Raw genomic sequence first — 17651 nt, 5'->3', positions numbered from 1 at the left:
TTAGAGCTTAATCTACCCAATTAAATCAGGAATGGAGAATCTGTGGTCCTCCAGATGTGTTGAATTCTTATCAGGCCCAGCCAGGATGGCCAATGGTTAAGGATGAAGGGAGTTGGAGTCCAACAACACCTTCATAGTTTCCTACCCCATTCCTGAGCTAAGCATGTACAGTGTTTTGAATATATTGAAGTTCAACAAGTGGTGGTTAATTTTATCATTTTCCCTCTTTGCTTTTTGGATAACAAAGTTATTACAAAATATGTTTTGCAACTCTTGATCTTACTTCTGCAGTAAGTTAAGGTTTTGCTTGCTTTTATTCTTGCTATAATATACCATTTGGATATATCACCTGTCATTTACAATGAACAGCTGACAAGTCTGTTCTACCTACTTATGGATTGGCTACATGGCTGCAAAGGAAAGTGAAATGGAAAATTCATTTTAGGTCTTGTTTCAAGCTGGAAAACTATGACAATCTAGCATAAACTGTAGCATGGCTTAAACTGAAACCACTAGCTTCTGGTTGGAAATGTGGCTCAACTTGTTTGCATTCCCAACATATTATTGAACTATATGTTTTAAAAAGAACTGGAAAATGAAATATTGCATTAATAAATGCATGTTACCATTATGCCACCTTGTGGGATTGAAGGAAAAGTGTTCTATATCATATTTATGAATCAATAAAGCACATCTACCATCCTCTATTATTATTATTAAGATTGATCTCGGCTAAAAAAATCATCCTTTTAGATTCCATCTTCTTTAGACAGACTATTTTAAGGCACACAGTTAGCAATAGTTACATAGAGTAGTTCAAAATGACTGATCCATATGTTAAAAGTCATGCACAAAACTAGTCCACCAGAAAGCTACAAATGCACTGCTCTCAAAAGTTGTCTCTGCTAGACTTTTGGCAATTCTATTCTTCCACTGCAGTCTGTGCTGTTCAGAGGATCCCCTCGCTCTGCGGATAGACATTTCATGGGTTCATGGGAGGGCACAGGACAGGAAAGATGTGTCCTTCTGCTCTGTCTTAGGACCCAACCCTCTGTCTATACTGTGGTGGTTGTAGTGGACGAGGAGAGATGCTGGCTTGATTTTCCACAGTGGCTTATATAGGACTATCTGATGAAACTAACAAACAGGTGTCAAGCAAAGTTTGAAATGCTGACATTCTGACCTATAAGTTCTATCTTTTGAAAGTGGAAAAGAGAAGAGATTGAGTAATGAGAATCGAAGCCTTTCTCCCTTTAGATGACAGGTTCATATACAAGCAACTGAAAAAGCACAAGTATCAGATAGGTGACAAAGGTAAAAATGAAGTGGTGAATTCTTTTTTGCAGTGGTATTCAGCTCACAAACACAACCTGGCTAAAGTTGATGTCCGGGTGGAATTTCATCAGAAAAGCCATATTTTTCTCCTGGAAAGTGATTCCTAATGTTCTCAAAGGCACAGGAACCCTCATATCTGCTGTGTGAAATTTCCACCTTAGACCAGGTTTCTGATGAGGGTGAACCAAGGGTGAAGGTAGGGATAAAGACCAGGTTTCCCAGTGATATTTTGAGTATAAAATTAACTTACAAAAATATTAAATATATACTATATTCCTATGCTTTGCTCTAAAACAATAGTGATGAATGGAATTTATGTCTTCAAGTTGCAGCTCACCTTAGCCACCTCCTTGACTTGCTGGTTGTTAGGACTGTATTTGTTTGTTTATTTTTTAAAGTTCCCATGCTTTTCAGCAGCTATCCATGGATACATTGTGCTGGTTTAATTCAGAAAGCAGAGAACGGCCAAAGAGGAGACAGAAAGAACCCCAAAGGACCGAAAGTTGATCCAGATTTCCATGGAAATTGAGAAGCTGGTGATAAAAGTTAAATGTTTCCCACAGTAATGAAGCAACAAGTGCTAACTTATGCATGCCTCTGTACTGATCATTCAGCTGAAAACTGGCGGCAGACTCACCATTTTGAGTTAAGCAGGAACTATGAGTGACTAATAAATCTCACTGAGTGGTATAGCACGACCTACAAAGCTACACCCACAACACTTGAAATTGATCTTGTGGCAAATGCATTTTGGGGGATTCAGCTGATAACATCTGCTTGCACAACAGGGCTTCCTTCCTCCTCCTGTGTGTCCTCAGCCCCCACCCCAAATTGGCTCGGGGGGGGGGGATGTTGAGAGAACCTCCAGAACAGGGCACAGGGGAAATGCTTGCCCTGATGGAATGACTGCCTTAGTGCAATATTGAATTCCTCCCACTGGGATGAACTGATCATATTAGAGATTCAGCTTGTTCAGAAACAGCAGGCTTTGTGTTCCTGTTGTATTGCCCAGAAGAGGGATACCACCGAGATGCTGAACAAAGTCTTCATATGAAGCCCTATTTGCAAAGTGTTCAGTTAGCGAATCCAAGAAGTCGATTACGGTATGCACCATCGCCATAATCACTATGCAGTTACCAGTGCCAGGTAAAAACCTGTGATTTTTTTTTTAACCCAACTCACCCACCCAATCACATCATAGAAACAAAGCACACTTACATGTGAAGGTGGGAAAGGGGGTGGCGGAGGAGATGTTGCACTCGCTATCTTTTCCGCAGTATCTGGTTCAGGACGGATCACAACTGTTGCACGGGAGATGTGATCCTCATCCTCTTTTTCATGCAGTGGGTCTTGATCAGGACACTGGCCAATATCTGCATTTTCGAAGGATAATGGCTGGGCAAAATCCATCGGACTGAAGAAAGACAATGAAGTCAGTGATGTCAAACAACAGGAATTCTTCAACTGGAAACTTTCACCATGATCAATCATTTTTAAATGTGCAGTTTGCCTTTTTGGAGGCAGTTGTTGAGGGGATTAGGAACTAATCTGATGAACTTGATGTAACACACAATTTTCCGAGATAATTCTGGATTATCTTTACAAGAGAATCCAGAATGTGCCGGTGTGTAGTGTTGAAGAAGACTGGGAAAACTAGGTTCAAATCCCTACATAGCCACCCACCTGTACTGGACAGCGCAGTGGGGCTGTGCTGCTTCCCCGACTGCCCTTCAGCTATGCTGCTCCTGGGACATAGAGGGGAAGATGCAAAGCAGAGGTGAGGTTGGCACAGTGGGACAGTGCAAATGCACCGGGGAAGCCAAAGAGCTGCCCTGGTGTGCCTTCCACTACTGCCCCTTGCCCCTAGTGAGCATACATTTCCAAGAGTTGATGTATTGTTGGAGCTCCATGTGCAGCCTATAATTCAGGTACATAGCAGGTTCTGCTCACACTCAATGCTGTCAACATTAGTACGTAGAGACAGTGCCATGTAACACATATATGCTTCAGTGAATCGCTGATCATACAGTTGAAAATCACCTGGTTCAGCTAACATGTAAACCTGGAGCTAAGATGTCATGCTGTGTGTGGCCCTTCTGTGAACTGAATTGGACAGCTGCTAGTGCTTGAGACCTGGCACAACACTGGCGTGGCTATTACTCTGTTCAACATGTGCCTCAGCTAGTACATGACATGTGCCGGAAGATATGAAAAGCATAGACATCAAATAGAGATCTTGTTCCACAAATTATTTCTGCATGTGTTTAATGAGTGTATAATTGTTCATTGCACACTACCCAGATAGCTTTACGTTATGGAGCAGCATACAAATATCATAAAATTTCAGCATCAGCTAACAGAGTTCTCATATATTCATTTTCAGTTCTTTTAAAATCACCATTAACTTGACTTTTTCCATCTGGTCTGACTAGCAGAACTTTCCTTTCATCAAGCCATCTGGTGTTTTACTGTATCAGGAATAACATCAGCTATCATTGTGGTTGGTTTACTTTGTCAAAAATTAACATGGAAATTAAGAGTGTGGCATCTTTCTGATGCATATCACAAATGGTTGGGTTAGACCAGGCAAATATTGCTCAGCTGGCAACCTTATATTGTCAGAATTTAAGACCTTGTTATGTAGAATAGTACAGGGGTGGGGAGACTCAGGCTTGTTGGATCTCCTTTCTATTTATTTTTTTACTAGAACCTGGAGATCTACCTATCAGAGGCACAGTTAAAATTAAAGCACAGGGTGCCTCTGAGCAGATTCTGACCATAGAAATTTGTTTTCCATACCAGAGTCCTTTCACACAAAAAGCCACTCCTGGTTAGCTTTATTTATTTCAGCAGCCTAACATAGGTGGGGAAAGTATTGTTATTTTGGCTATTGTTAAATGATTGGGATGTACTGCAAAGACCTACTGAGAGACCTACTAGTAGATCCCTATCTATCATATGCCTGCCAGTGGAATAACATCAGTTGGTTTCTATAAGCAACATAGCTTTATATCAATAGGTTGCTTTATATAACCTGACAAAAAATACTCACACAGCATTGATGACAAGGTTCCATATGCAGCCATCAAACGCAGGTATGTTCCTAATAGGAGCAATGTGGAATTCAGGTGGTGTCCCTCCCACAAAAAGCTTCTTAACGGAAACAGGTTGATCTGATGGGAGTCTTTGAGACTGGCTTCTGTCCTCATCTACTTGGATCACAAACAGCCTGCAAAATCAATGAAAATGACTTAATACACAAATACCCCGAGCCAAACTGATGCTCCTGCTGCTGTGCCTGCACCATAATACTGACGGATGCAGTTTTTGCTTTGTTTAAAGAGCTACAGGATGAGAGCCCAAACTGCTCTGGCTGAATAAAACCTCCAAACCAATAGAATATCAGTGAAATTACGGTAGTATGTGGAAGAAGTGAAAAGAAGAGCTACAGACTGACAGCATTACTACTGATAGAAACAATCAAGGCTACTTTTAGTGCTAAAGTATTATTTCCCATGGCCCACCAGGATAAAAAAATGAAAGGGGTCACATTTTGTTTGGTTCTTTATTTTCCTGGTTTTTCCCACTAGTTATTACACTCTTGCTGAAGAACAGTGAAGCCTCTTGAGTATGGTGACTGCTGGAATCCATGAAAGATGTATATTATATATTTTCAAAAGCCAAGTACACCTGTAGTGGCAATATAGCAACTAGCTTTAGCACCAGGGGGTCTTTTTGTACAAAGGGCCTATCCAGAATTCTGGACTAATAATAATAATGATTCCCCCCTAAAGAAACATAATTTCTACTTTGGTCTTTGTGGTGTCGTCTTAATTGCTGTGATTTCCATCGAAAGCTACACTCACACATGGCAATTTCCCCACCCCTTCCTTCCGACCGCAGCCTCTGTTTTCTCTGAAAAGTCTCAAATTTGAGGAAAGGCCCAAGTATATGAGTGTCTGGGAGAGGCCTGACCTAAGAGGGGACACCGTGTGGCTTGAGCACAGCGTGGCTTGGATGCAACCCGGTGTTGCAAATGTCATACACTGCAGCCCTATACAGGTTTACTTGGAAAAAAGCCCTAATGAGTCCAATGGGACTTTATCCATAAGATGGCAGACAGTGTATTATTATTATTGCATGGATAGCTTTATAAGCATCCTGAAAGCAATATGTGTGAAAGTGGGTGGGCATGTCCGAGAGCCCAACAGCAGCTCATTCACCTCAGCTTAATGATAATATTGGGTATTCCAAAATGTAATATTTGTGCTGAAGTGTACAACCAAAGATGAAAATATATACTGGGGCCAGATGTGAGGCTACCTGAGGACTGGAAGGAGTTGCTCAGTGCATTTGTGCAAAAACTTGCAGAAACCATTTTGGGTTTTCTTACATTCTGTCGAAGGTTTTGCAGCTGGGCTAAATGATCCTGAGTCCCCCCCCCCCCCCAGCTTCAGGTGTCTGTGCCAGCGAATGGAATAGCAATAACTCCACATTAGATGTTCTCAATTTTTGGATACCTTCTTCCCAGTAAAGCTGGACATTCTTAGGCTTGCTTGATTCTCCTGTAGCTGATAATACCTGTTCCTGGTTAAATCCCTAATAATTTACGAAGCCCTCTGTTATTGTTCAAGAGAAAATGTTTATGCACTCTGATGCAGAAGACCAGCACATGATGATATGCCTTAGTCCTCAATGCTGTCCTATAATTATCCTGGAATGGGAAGCAATTAGTTTATAATCATATGGGTAATTAGCTTTCTGAAGAGTTTTCAAAAATGTCCTCTGCTTTTAATAAAATAAAGCTTGGGTAATGATTAGCAGATGAAGAGGTTTGTTCATTTCTACTCCAGCCCAGTTTATGGGAAAATGAAGTCTGTTGTGTATGTGTTTTGGACAGTTACGAAAATCACAAGCATGAGCCTATTTCTGTATTTCTGTCCACTAGAGGGTGCTGTAAAAGCAGTGATGAGCTGGTATTAGCAGTCCTTACAGGGTAGCAAATAACATAATCCTGTGTATTATATACAGCATTATTATTTGGTTTGTTAAGTGAAAGGATTTCCTTTGCATTCTGCTAGATATTGTAGTATTATCAATACCTGTAAGCTTGCATTTTGTCATTTATGGTGACATTTAAAGAAAATTAAAAACCTGACTTTAGGAACTTGAAGTTTAAACAAGTACCAAGGAGGCTGACAAAACATGTTTTTGCTTGGGAATAAGGTCATGGGTTAGAGAACGAGGAAGTTTCTGAGGAAATGGAATGAATGGATTTACTTGTTAAGATATTTATTAGAGCTGCAGGGCCTCCAACAGAAAGTGCGCTTTGACATAATAAGGGATAAAAACTAATAACCAAAGTAATCCTTTCTGGCCTCCAAGCCAGCATAGCCCATGGTGGCTCCAGAAGCATTGCAGGGTGGATGGATGAGTGCTTTATGCTATGTTATCAGTATTATCTTACGTTACATTATTTATATATGTTATGTTGTTATTTTATGTTTTCAGTGGATGCACATTAGGGCTGCACCAAATACTTGCAGGCATAAATACCTGGATTGATAGTGCTATTTTGGAGGGCATGTGTGTTGATGTGTTTAAAAAGCCCCTTCCCCCACCTCAGACAGATCTTTTTCATTTTTGTTCCTTGCCATCTGCAGGACTGCTCCTAAAAGAGGTGGCAGGGGCCCCCTTGAATGTTGATTATTACATTTGTATCCTATTCCATGACTTCTAGACATGATTTATCCCTAACATCTAAGACAATGTTCAAACACTGCACCTGCACCACGGCATCTAGCAGCATGTGCTAGTGTGAACCAATGACGTTGCTATGTTGCTGCGAGCCACCAACACCTTAGCTCTTCCTTTTCCTTATTCCCTCTCTCCTCCCGATTGCCCTGACTCTTAAAGATATAGGGCCCTTTTCCAGTTCAGAAGGCATCAATCCCCAGCCTTCCCATAGTTTCATGTGAGAAACTTATAAAGAAGTTTCAGGTGTTGTGAATTCAGCGTGGGCGTCGTTAGGTCTTGATGTTGCTATTCCTTCTCATTGGAAGCTGTTCCTTAATATTAGTTCAAGATCCAATTCCTCAGCCACACAAATTAGATTAATAAAGTGTATTTGCAAAAAGTATCAAAGGTTAACATAGCAATTTAGATTAATGAAAATCTTAAGCGGCAATGCCTACACTAAAGCGTGACCTATGCCATAATGAAATCATCACTGTCAGAAGATGACTTTTAAATGAAAGCTGCACAGAGATTTCATTCTCCTCTCCTCATAGTTTCAGTTACTGGGCTAGAACAAATGTTCAGGGTTACAGTACCCCTATATTCTGAGTTATTACCCTCCGAGTCTTTCTATTCGGATGCTGTGTTCTCTGCCATCATGAAACTCGCCAGATGCAGGTTTGATGGTGATCCTGCGAGGGTCCCTTATCCCGGTAGAGACGTGCACTTCTAGTCGACCACTGTTCAGGAACACAGCATAATAGGCCTGCAATAGGAACCAGCATTTTAAAGGAAGCCCTTAACACCTTTGTGTATTTATAAGATCATTCCCAAACAACGTGCCACACCCTCCCTGTATGGCAGAAAAGAACACTTTCATCCTTTCAGCTTCCATTTATTTTATTACGGATGAACCATGAACATGTCAAATCTTAGCCATGACTGACAGTGGCCTGAAATTATCACAGATTTCTAAAATGTAGTACAGTGGTACCTCGGTTCTCGAACGTAATCAGTTCCAGAAGACTGTTTGAGTTCCAAAATGTTCGAAAACCAAGGCGCAAAGGGCTGTCCGCAAATTCAATTGAGAAAACTGAAAAACATGCAGCGGAAACCATTCGACTTCCAAGGCATGCTTGAGAATGGAAGCATTTCACTGTTTGGGTTCCAAAATGTTTGTCAACAGAGTCGTTCAAGAACTGAGGTACCACTGTACAGTGAGATGATGGTTGCTGCAGTCTAAAACAGCTGGAGGACTGCTCTTGCACTGCCTGATCAGTGGCAAGTGATTGTTAAGTAAATGAGAAAACAGTTTTCACAGAAACCGTGAAATGAACCAAAACATTGTCCTGTAGGTATTGTATAGTACATTAAGTGTTTCCTGCTATGTCTCTATTTAGTTCACAGGGGCGGAAACCATAGAACAGCAGCATTATGGACATATCAAGAGGAATAACGATACATCTGTGGTAGGGTACATGGCCCATGGTCTAGGTCATGGGTCACCTGCAGCTGCCATGGCACCCATGAAGGCTTACAGTGGTGGCCCTGGGTAGGTCCTAGAAATAATTTTATAGGGCGCTGTGGTCTAAACCACAGAGTCTAGGGCTTGCCAATCAGAGGTCGGCAGTTCGGATCCCTGCGACGGGGTGAGCTCCTGTTGCTCAGTCCCAGCTCCTGCCAACCTAGCAGTTCAAAAGCACGTCAAAGTGCAAGTAGATTAATAGGTACCACTCCAGTGGGAAGGTAAACGGCATTTCCGTGTGCTGCTCTGGTTCGCATGACCCAGAAGCTGTACACCGGCTCCATTGGCCAGTAAAGCGAGATGAGCACCGCAACACCAGAGTCGTCCGTGACTGGACCTAATTGTCAGGGGTCCCTTTACCTTTAAACTCTGCAGGTACCTAATAAGTGATGTCTGAAATGAGAATGGCGTGGGCGAAATTTACCTAACCAGCAGAAACCCTGTGCAGGGTCTTCCACTTGCCCGACAGAGTTTTCATTTTTCTGCAAACCCTCAAAATTGGCTCAGGGTGGAGGCGATTATCTCTCATAATTTTGTGTTATGCCACACATTCCTCCATGACAGCTATTTTGTAATTGTCTCCTCCAACACTCTCTCAGCTTTCAAAATGTGCCCACTAGTCCAAAATGTTTGGGAGCCCCTTGTCTAGGTGTACCAAATGGACCAAACGTCTGATATGTCAGCTTAATGAGATCCCTTCCCCTTCAAACTTTGATAGGAACAACTTTCAAGGAAACGTTCTGAATCTCCAACTTATTTCCCTTCCCACACAACTTAAAGACAAAATAGTCCCTGCAGTGCAGGAGCTGAACAATATCTTTGGCCAATGAAGATGCGGCAAACAAGCAACCCAGTTTCTGGTATCATCCTGTACCTGCCCAGTCTGCCTGCGTTTTCTCCGTGGGGGTACAGGCGCCCCACTAGTACCAAAGAGTATGATGCCAGATTCATTTCTGGTGCTGAAGGACAAGTGGATTTCTGTTCCCACATTGAGCGAGACTGGTGGCAGCTCCACAAAGCCCGGTTTCGGGAAGCTGACTGTGTAGATATTCTGCAGAAAAGAAGGGACTGGATGAGTTTGACCCAGAACAGGAAAACTTTCTTGCAATAATAAACAGCTCAGCAGTTTACATTCAAAGTGCTGTGCAAACATTTGTCCATCTGTTAAATCACCCAATATCAGAAAACATTTGGAAAAGTAGATTCAGCTAAAAAGAGCTGCACAGTCCAGTCTTGTTCCAGCATTATTATTATTTTGAGGCTTTGTACACAACACGGACTATTCTGAGATCTGCAAGTACTCCTAACCAAATACATTTCCTAATATTCTTTTTCTTTGGGAGGGAGGTTGGTTTTTAAGTATGATGTGTGTGCATCCTGAGTCATGGAAGTCAGTTTGACAGGGAGCCAAAATTTTGGGGTCACATGGTGATGAAGCTAGTCATGGCTAGGGTCGACAAGTTGCAAGTCAGAGAGCACAGTACCTTCAAAACCCCCAGTGCAGAGAGATATGTGGGTTCTGCAGCCTCTTCCCCACTTCCTCATCTTACCACTTGCCCTCTTTCCCAACTGGCTGCTGTGAGTACGATTCCAAAGGGTCACATGTGCTGGACCGAGGAAAGAACAAGGAGAAAAACCCCCAAGGCTGCCTTCAAGGAGGATTTCCAAGAGATACCACAGGTCTCTGGGTTGCAGTCTGTTCACCCCAGTCATGGAAGTTGAACTGCAAATAGCCTCTAGGTCTTGAAACTAAAACAAGTTGTTGTTTTTAATCACAACCATTTTCAAGACAGTTCCCTGCTTGTTAAAACACTGGTGAGAACTTGTCAATATGCAGAGAACTTTCTTGGAATTAAGTCACATGCACAAAACCTTCCTGATGGTTACTGGTGATGGGAGTGGCCCAGCAGAAGATCTTCCACAATTCCAAAATGTAATATTAATGTATTTATTTACTGAATTATTCACTTGCTGCCTTTTTGGACGCAGCCTAAAAATAATCCATTTTAATTCATTAATATACTTTCCCAGCCCTTCCTTGCCCCACTGGTATGTGACGTACTTTATGGAAGATCCAAATCCTGACAAGTGAGCCTCAGTTGTGGTGTTAAATCTGAATAGGATTCTGCTTCACACACTTTATGGTTACCTTTACCTGCCTTGTCCCCACAGTGTGGTTGCTTGCACTTTAAAACGAATCCGCTCATACATTAGGCTCCACTGTTTGTCATTGCCTTCCTATTTGGGCTAAGCACTTCAGCTCGTCTCCTGAATCCAACTCATAAATAAGGCTTGTACTGCCCATGGCTCTACAGCTCTCACACTGGGAGATATTAAGGATGAACTGAAGAGGGGCTGTATGTCACAGAATATTGAATCGTATTTTTAAAAAACATGAGATTGCTTAAGGACCGCTTGTACATACAGCATTATGATGATATTCAGGATTAATTCTGACCACAGTCTGCTAAGGACTACTTTTGTACAACTCACTGAAATGAAATGGTCTCATCTTGAAGATCAAAGAATAATAAATTCTAGACTTGGAAGGAACCCCAAGGGCCATCAACTTCAAGCCGCTGCAATGTAGGAATCACAGCTAAAGAATTCCTAACAGAAGGCTATTTAACCACTGTTTAAAAACCTCCAATTAAGGAGAGTCTGCCACCTTCCGAGATAGTTTGTTCCATCGTTGAACAGCTGTTACTATCAGAAAGTTCTTCCTAATGTTTACTCTGAATCTCCTTTCTGTAATTTGGTTTGAGTCCTACCCTTTGAAGCAGCAGAAAACAAGCTTGCTCCATGTTTCAGTGATAGCTGTTCGGAAAGATGGATAATGAAGAGGGCCACAAGTCAAATAGTGTTAGGCATTACGATAATCATGCAGAAGCAATTTTCCATGGGAATTGAATGACATGTTGTAGGTCCTCATTGCAACTCTGTAAGTCCCATACAAACAGGAGTGGCGGGAGGGGGGAGGGGAAGCAGTCACTTCCTCCAAGCAAGATGGCAGTGGGGCAACTTTGTTAATGGAATTGTATGTCGCAGAATGAAGAAGAAGAAGAAGAAGAGGAGGAGTTTGGATTTGATATCCCGCTTTATCACTACCCTAAGGTGTCTCAAAGTGGCTAACAATCTCCTTTGCCTTCCTCCCCCACAACAAACACTCTGTGAGGTGAGTGGGGCTGAGAGACTTCAGAGAAGTGTGACTAGCCCAAGGTCACCCAGCAGCTGCATGTGGAGGAGCGGGGAAGTGAACCCAGTTCCCCAGATTACGAGTCCACCGCTCTTAACCACTGCACCACGCCGACCTCCTTCATCCTCAGGAATTTCCTTGCCAGAGCTGCTTGTTGATAAAACATGGAGCAATCATTTTAAGATCATTGAAGGAAACATGGAAAGCAAACTAACCTCCAGTGTACAGCCTTTGGTAATGCCCACAAAGTCAGGACTGCTCAGAAGATTGTATGGCGTCCGAGAAATTTCAATATCCTTGATGCAGCCTGAGTATTTCTTTGTGTTTACTTCAGGCCTGCAAAAATAAGGTCAAAGCAGGTTTAGTCATGAGTAAAAACAGCCACAAAAGGGCTAAAACAGTTTTCCATATTACTGTTTTAAACATTCTGACCACAATCCAGAGGATGTTAGTCACGTAGGTCACAAAACCTACAGATTTCAATGGGAATAATAATAATAATAATAATAATAATAATAATAATAATAATAATAATAGATGATAGCACAGTCCAGAATATTAAAATGCTAAACATTCTACCAGAAGAATAAAGTTATCAATGACTAACTGCCCCTGGATTTCAGCCTTTTACATAAATTCTGCTTCTCGTCATTTACCTTTTCCCTACTTCTGCATTTAATGTCACTGTTATCTCTGTGTAAAATGTAGCAGGATGACAAAATAATAGGTTATTCTCCAGGAAGTGTAGAAAGATAAAGGTTAGAAAACTTTTTGACAGTTTGCCTATTTACCTGAAGTATTTTCTTTAGACATGTGGAAGAACTAACATATGAGCCACGTGCCCAATTATTTAGTTGTGCTCACATCACAAAAATGTTAGCAACCTACTGTGAATTCAAAGTTTCTCCTATGTTCAGGAATATAGCAGAGGCGAGGGACTTTTGTCCCAGAAAATGGTGCTGGAGCACAACTTATTTTCACCAGCACAGTCATGGTTGATGAGATGATTTCTGCTTTGCAGAGGGTTGGACTAGATGACCCTTTTGGGTCCCCCCTCCAACTCTACAATTCTATGATTCTATCACTTGAATACCCACAGCCTGAGTTTTGTGATCTGCCAGAAGGGTAGCAGAAGGATAGTGTTAGTATCTCTCAGAAGCCTTTATACTGAGCACCAAACCAGGAGCAGTTTTGTTTGAATGTTTATCATATTCACGCATCACTCCTCTGGCTTGGAAAAGCTGCTTCATAAATGTTGATTTTTCCTGAAACAGCAGCCTTCCTGAAGCAGCAGCAACTGCAGTTAACCCTCTGATCCATGTTAACGGTTGATGGAAAGAAAGACTGGGCCTCTTGAGATGTGGATACAATCTGGCCAATTGACCAGATCAGACAAGTAAAATACTCGCATGAAAATAATACAAAACATTAGTATTAAATAAGGTAAAAAACAATTCACAGTTCATAGAATTAGAAAGCCCAGTTCATATACCCATATATGTATGTGCATATATGCACATGCACAAAAATATATCTACGATCTTAATTTAAAAACAACATTATAATATAGAATATCAACAACTTGGATGTCCCCCAATAGCTTTTTTCTGCTGTGGCATTTTTATTTTTTATTTTTGCATTTTGTAGCCATCTCAGCAAAGCATAGCATGTCTATTTCAAAAGCTGCAAGTACTTTAGAGTTCATACCAAAAAAAGAAACAAAAGAAAATCTCAATTCTATGTTACTGCTAGTTGAAGGTTCTAAAGTCTCCCTGTGGGCACCAATAGAGCTTCAGAAAGTTCTGAGAAAGGCAAACACAATTTCTTTCCAACTTTGAACATTTTTCTATGTTTCATCTCCTACATTTTCTTCACGCACTGATCCACAGTAGCAGAGCTTTTCTGCAGCCTAACAACCTGTAATTCCATCTGTCTCACCAAGCAAATCTTGCCAGAGTTTCATAGCCACTGAGGCTCAAACTACATGTTAATCAAAGTTCTAAGACTCTCTCTCCCACCTCAGTTTTTCTTATGCTATAGCAGGCTGGGGAGGGTTGTGTCTGAGCACACAGATGTGCTGAAAAAGGGTACTTAAACCTTTCAACGCTGCTGACATTTCCCAGCTAAAAACGACCCTCACCAAGATATTTGTTTCAAGAGAAAAGTTATGGAAAAGATTTATCTGCATCTTCTTTCACATGCATATTCTCTCTCTCTCTCTCTCTCTCTCTCTCTCTCTCTCTCACACACACACACACACACACACACACATCCTTTGAGCCTCAAGAACCATCTAATTTTCCCAACACCACTTGAATGCAGTTTTACATAACAACAGCAGTGTGAGACTCTACCTCACTGGGCAACCTTCAGGTACACAGACTTTAATTCCGGGGCTGCCAAAAATATCTCCAAAAGGATATAATTTACTTCTGTATAAGAGCTATGATATGCTTTAACTTAAATTCAAATTTTAACATTGCATGAACCCATCTGTGGGATCCCGCTTTATTAGATGCACCTGAGGAAATAATTGTAGTTGTCTAGACAATGTGCAAAATATGGAGGCTGAGGTTTGCTTTTTATAATTCAGCGGAAGATAAGCAGGGTTTCCAGGCTCATCAAGAGAGACTAACCCAAAATGAATATATGTCCCAATCAAATTTTGGTGGTACTGGGAGATGGTGCTAAATGTTTGGGGAATGGATGGTTAAAGTTTCAGTTGTGTTTTCTTTAAGGTTTTTTTTTCTTTTTTCTTTTACTTGCATATATACAAGTTGGTAAACTTTCATTTTACTTTCTTTTGTCCTTTTAAGAAGTAAGCCAAGCCAAGATTACATGGTCACAGAATACTGTTGCCATGAGGCAGTCTGACCCATACAGTATTTGTATAGAAAAGGCAGCCTGTCTGCCAAGATTTCCTCACTAAAACATCACTTGCCTTGGGGGCTGGTGTGGGTTGGCTTTCTTCTTAAGAGGGAGATGAAGAGGAAAAAGAAAGAAAGCCCTTACCACCTTGTAAAATGTAAATAAAAATACCCCACATCTAAAATCGTGGAGACTGTTGCACGCCCCTCAGAAAGTTACAGAAGTTCTGTCCCCCTTTCATCACCCTTGGGAAGACTTTGGGTTCAGGCTTTAGTTAGGATAGCTATGTGGGGGTATCCAAGTACAATGGCAGTGCACCTATGAATATTAGTTTTCTGGGGCAAGCCAAAGGCTATCACCCTTGCACTCTGCTTTTGGTAGAGATTATTTTGCTGGCAGATTGCTGGCCTACAGAGACTTGATCCAATAAGACAATTCTTATGTTCCTGAACATATACAGAAAACATATATGCCAGAAAGAGCCTGCATTGCACGGAGAGGTTGGAGAGTCAAGTGTCCCTCCCTGCAGTTTGCTGAGAAAATAAACAATCTCTTGTGATTGACACTCCATTCTCACAGATTTCTGCACGTGTTCCATCACTAATTTGCTCTGCGCTGAACAGAAACTCTTAACTGCTTTTTATTTTTTTTAAAAAATACAGCTTGTATTTCTGATATAATTAATTTTTAAAAGGAAAAAGAAAAGAAAAAGAAAACCCAACACAGCAAGATATAAACAGCTGTGTGAAGATGCTAGGCTAAGTGTTTGTTGCTGCAAGTGTGTGCGCAGCATGCGGCAAGGCTGTGTTAAGCACTGAGGAGCAGCTTGATTTGCTGCAGCAGGATCCATTGCCAAATGAACAGCCCCAGAGCAACAGCTGGAACAGATACAGACACAAATTGCTTTTTGCTTCGCCACCTGTTGCAAGCTGCGCTTAACCCATGCAGAGTGCGAGGCATGCAAGTATTGCTTGAAATTTGACGGTTTTTGTTTTTTTTACCTGGATTTCATACTAGGATAAAAATGAACAGAGAAAGAGAGAGAGGAAGGAAAAAAAAATACAATTTTGTTTATTATTTGCAATTATAACATTTATAACAAACCAAATTCTTATAATGATACAGACTGTTCAGTCTGCTTAAGATTCAGGCCACTTTCTTTAAAATATACACCCATGGCTTTTAACAAACCACCCACTGCCCTTCCGTAAGCCTTGGATGCTGGGAAGCAACTGACCCAGAAATCCTCAGAATGTTAAAAAAATTAGCCAACTGACCACCACCTTTTACGATGTCTGTAAATAGCAGAAGTTCTAACCAAGAAAGTCAAGTATGTTAGGCTGGAAGAGCTTCCGCCAACCTTAAGCCCACCCCCTAATTCCTGGACTAGCTTCTCTATAGAGGGGGAAGACACCTAGACCTGCTGGTGAAGGGAAGAGGACAGGGCACAGACAAGATCCCTCACTGAGGGTAAGGCATTAAGAACGGCTTGTTGCAAATCCAGCAGTAGCTGATGGGCTCTCCCACTTTTCAGGCCTGCAATATCAACTGGCAGTTTTGACCATCACTTGTGTGAGGCCACTGCACCCTAGGATCCTTTGGGAGAGAGCAAACATTGCCAGCAATCGCTGGGTCCTTCTGGATCGAAGGAGATAGCTAGTTGGGGAGGTCCATGGAAAATCTTCCATCATCTTTAAGTTGCACCCTCCTTCAATACAGTGGTACCTTGGGTTAATAACACCTCAGGTTACAAACACTTCAGGTTACAGACTCCGCTAACCCGGAAGTAGGACCTCAGGTTAAGAACTTTACCTCAGGATGAGAACAGAAATCACGCGCCAGCAGCGGGAGGCGCCATTAGCTAAAGTGGTACCTCAGGTTAAGAATGGTTTCAGGTTAAGAATGGACCTCTGGAACGAATTTAGCTCGTAACCAGAGGTACCACTGTATCATTCTCCTTGATCAAAGGGCTGGATCACCTTTCCTATAAGGAAAAGCTGAAACATTTGGGAGTTTCGGAAAGAAGAGGAATAACTGGGACATAACACAGGTATGTAAAATGATGGAGAAAGAGTGGCTTGAGGGAAATTTTCTTCTCATAATACTAGAACTCAGGGCCACCCAACAAAACTGATTGGTAGAGTGTTCAGGGCTGATAAAAGTTCTTCACACAATGCACAAGTAACTTATGGAATTCAGTTGCACATTATGTGGTGGAGGCTGGTAGCTTAGATAGCTTTTAAAAAAGCATTTGTGGAAAACGGGTCTCTCAAAGGACATTAACCACAATAGCCAAATGGAACTTCCTTGTCCTACTTGTGAGTTTCCAGACGTGTCTGGATGGCCACTGGATACTTTGGTGACACAGCTGTAATTTATGTGGCACAGCTCTTATGTTAGGGTTTCTACATGACACACAAAATAAGGTCATTTATGTTGAGCTGCAGCTGAATTCCTGATTTCTTAAAAATGACCTGTGACCTGAACAGCCAACAAGCAAATTTTAAAACAACAATAACAGTGCAATAGTGGCTGTTTGGCTCTGTAGCAGCCCAGTAGCCTATCTAGATCTCTCTGTCTATGCAATGACTTCATCATTGTTATTCTTTCATGGAAACTGAACTGATATAGGTGAATGGGTTTACCTGTGTTGCACAGTATCGGCACTTTGTACCAGAGATATTTTTTCCATTGCAAAAATGTTTCTGTAAACTTTGATAAAGGTTCCAGAGTTTGTTTCAAAACAGAAAACACCGATTACACTCCAGCACCTCATCAACTCATTTAGCATTAACGAAGACAGGAAAGCATATGGAAAATACTTTATGCATAATAAAATTTACAGGAAGATTTTAAGCTGAGCAAGAAATTCTGTCTTGAGTTCATATGCGATTAAACAGAAAATGAAAACAGATACTAGGGCAGTGGGGATGGAGCTACATGTCGTGCCTCAACCACATTTCTTTAAACTTGGCTACTGCTTCATCTGTG

The 17651-nt window shown here is 41.4% G+C and overlaps 1 protein-coding gene and 1 long non-coding RNA gene across 7 annotated transcripts in view; one reads left to right on the top strand and one right to left on the bottom strand.

Annotated features, from left to right (window-relative positions):
- Nucleotides 1-17651, bottom strand: part of LAMA2 (laminin subunit alpha 2) — a 367591-nt gene that overhangs the window by 15825 nt on the left and 334115 nt on the right. For 4 of the 6 annotated variants that reach the window (XM_053381873.1, XM_053381876.1, XM_053381875.1 and 1 more), the window contains 6 exons: nt 15662-15673; nt 12008-12128; nt 9471-9647; nt 7689-7837; nt 4388-4564; nt 2554-2749 (listed from right to left, as the gene is read on the bottom strand). In XM_053381873.1, coding sequence (XP_053237848.1) covers nt 2554-2749; nt 4388-4564; nt 7689-7837; nt 9471-9647; nt 12008-12128; nt 15662-15673 — 832 coding nt within the window. The remainder of the gene's footprint in view (nt 1-2553; nt 2750-4387; nt 4565-7688; nt 7838-9470; nt 9648-12007; nt 12129-15661; nt 15674-17651) is intronic. The other 2 variants (XM_053381874.1, XM_053381878.1) reach the window with 1 other exon arrangement.
- The window catches only part of LOC128410526 (uncharacterized), a 55393-nt gene that overhangs the window by 26723 nt on the left and 11019 nt on the right, over nt 1-17651 (top strand). The gene's annotated exons all lie outside the window — the stretch shown is intronic.

This window comes from Podarcis raffonei, chromosome 3 (genome assembly GCF_027172205.1).
Source record: "Podarcis raffonei isolate rPodRaf1 chromosome 3, rPodRaf1.pri, whole genome shotgun sequence".
Lineage (NCBI taxonomy): Eukaryota > Metazoa > Chordata > Lepidosauria > Squamata > Lacertidae > Podarcis > Podarcis raffonei.
This window is presented reverse-complemented; position numbering and strand designations above follow the sequence as displayed.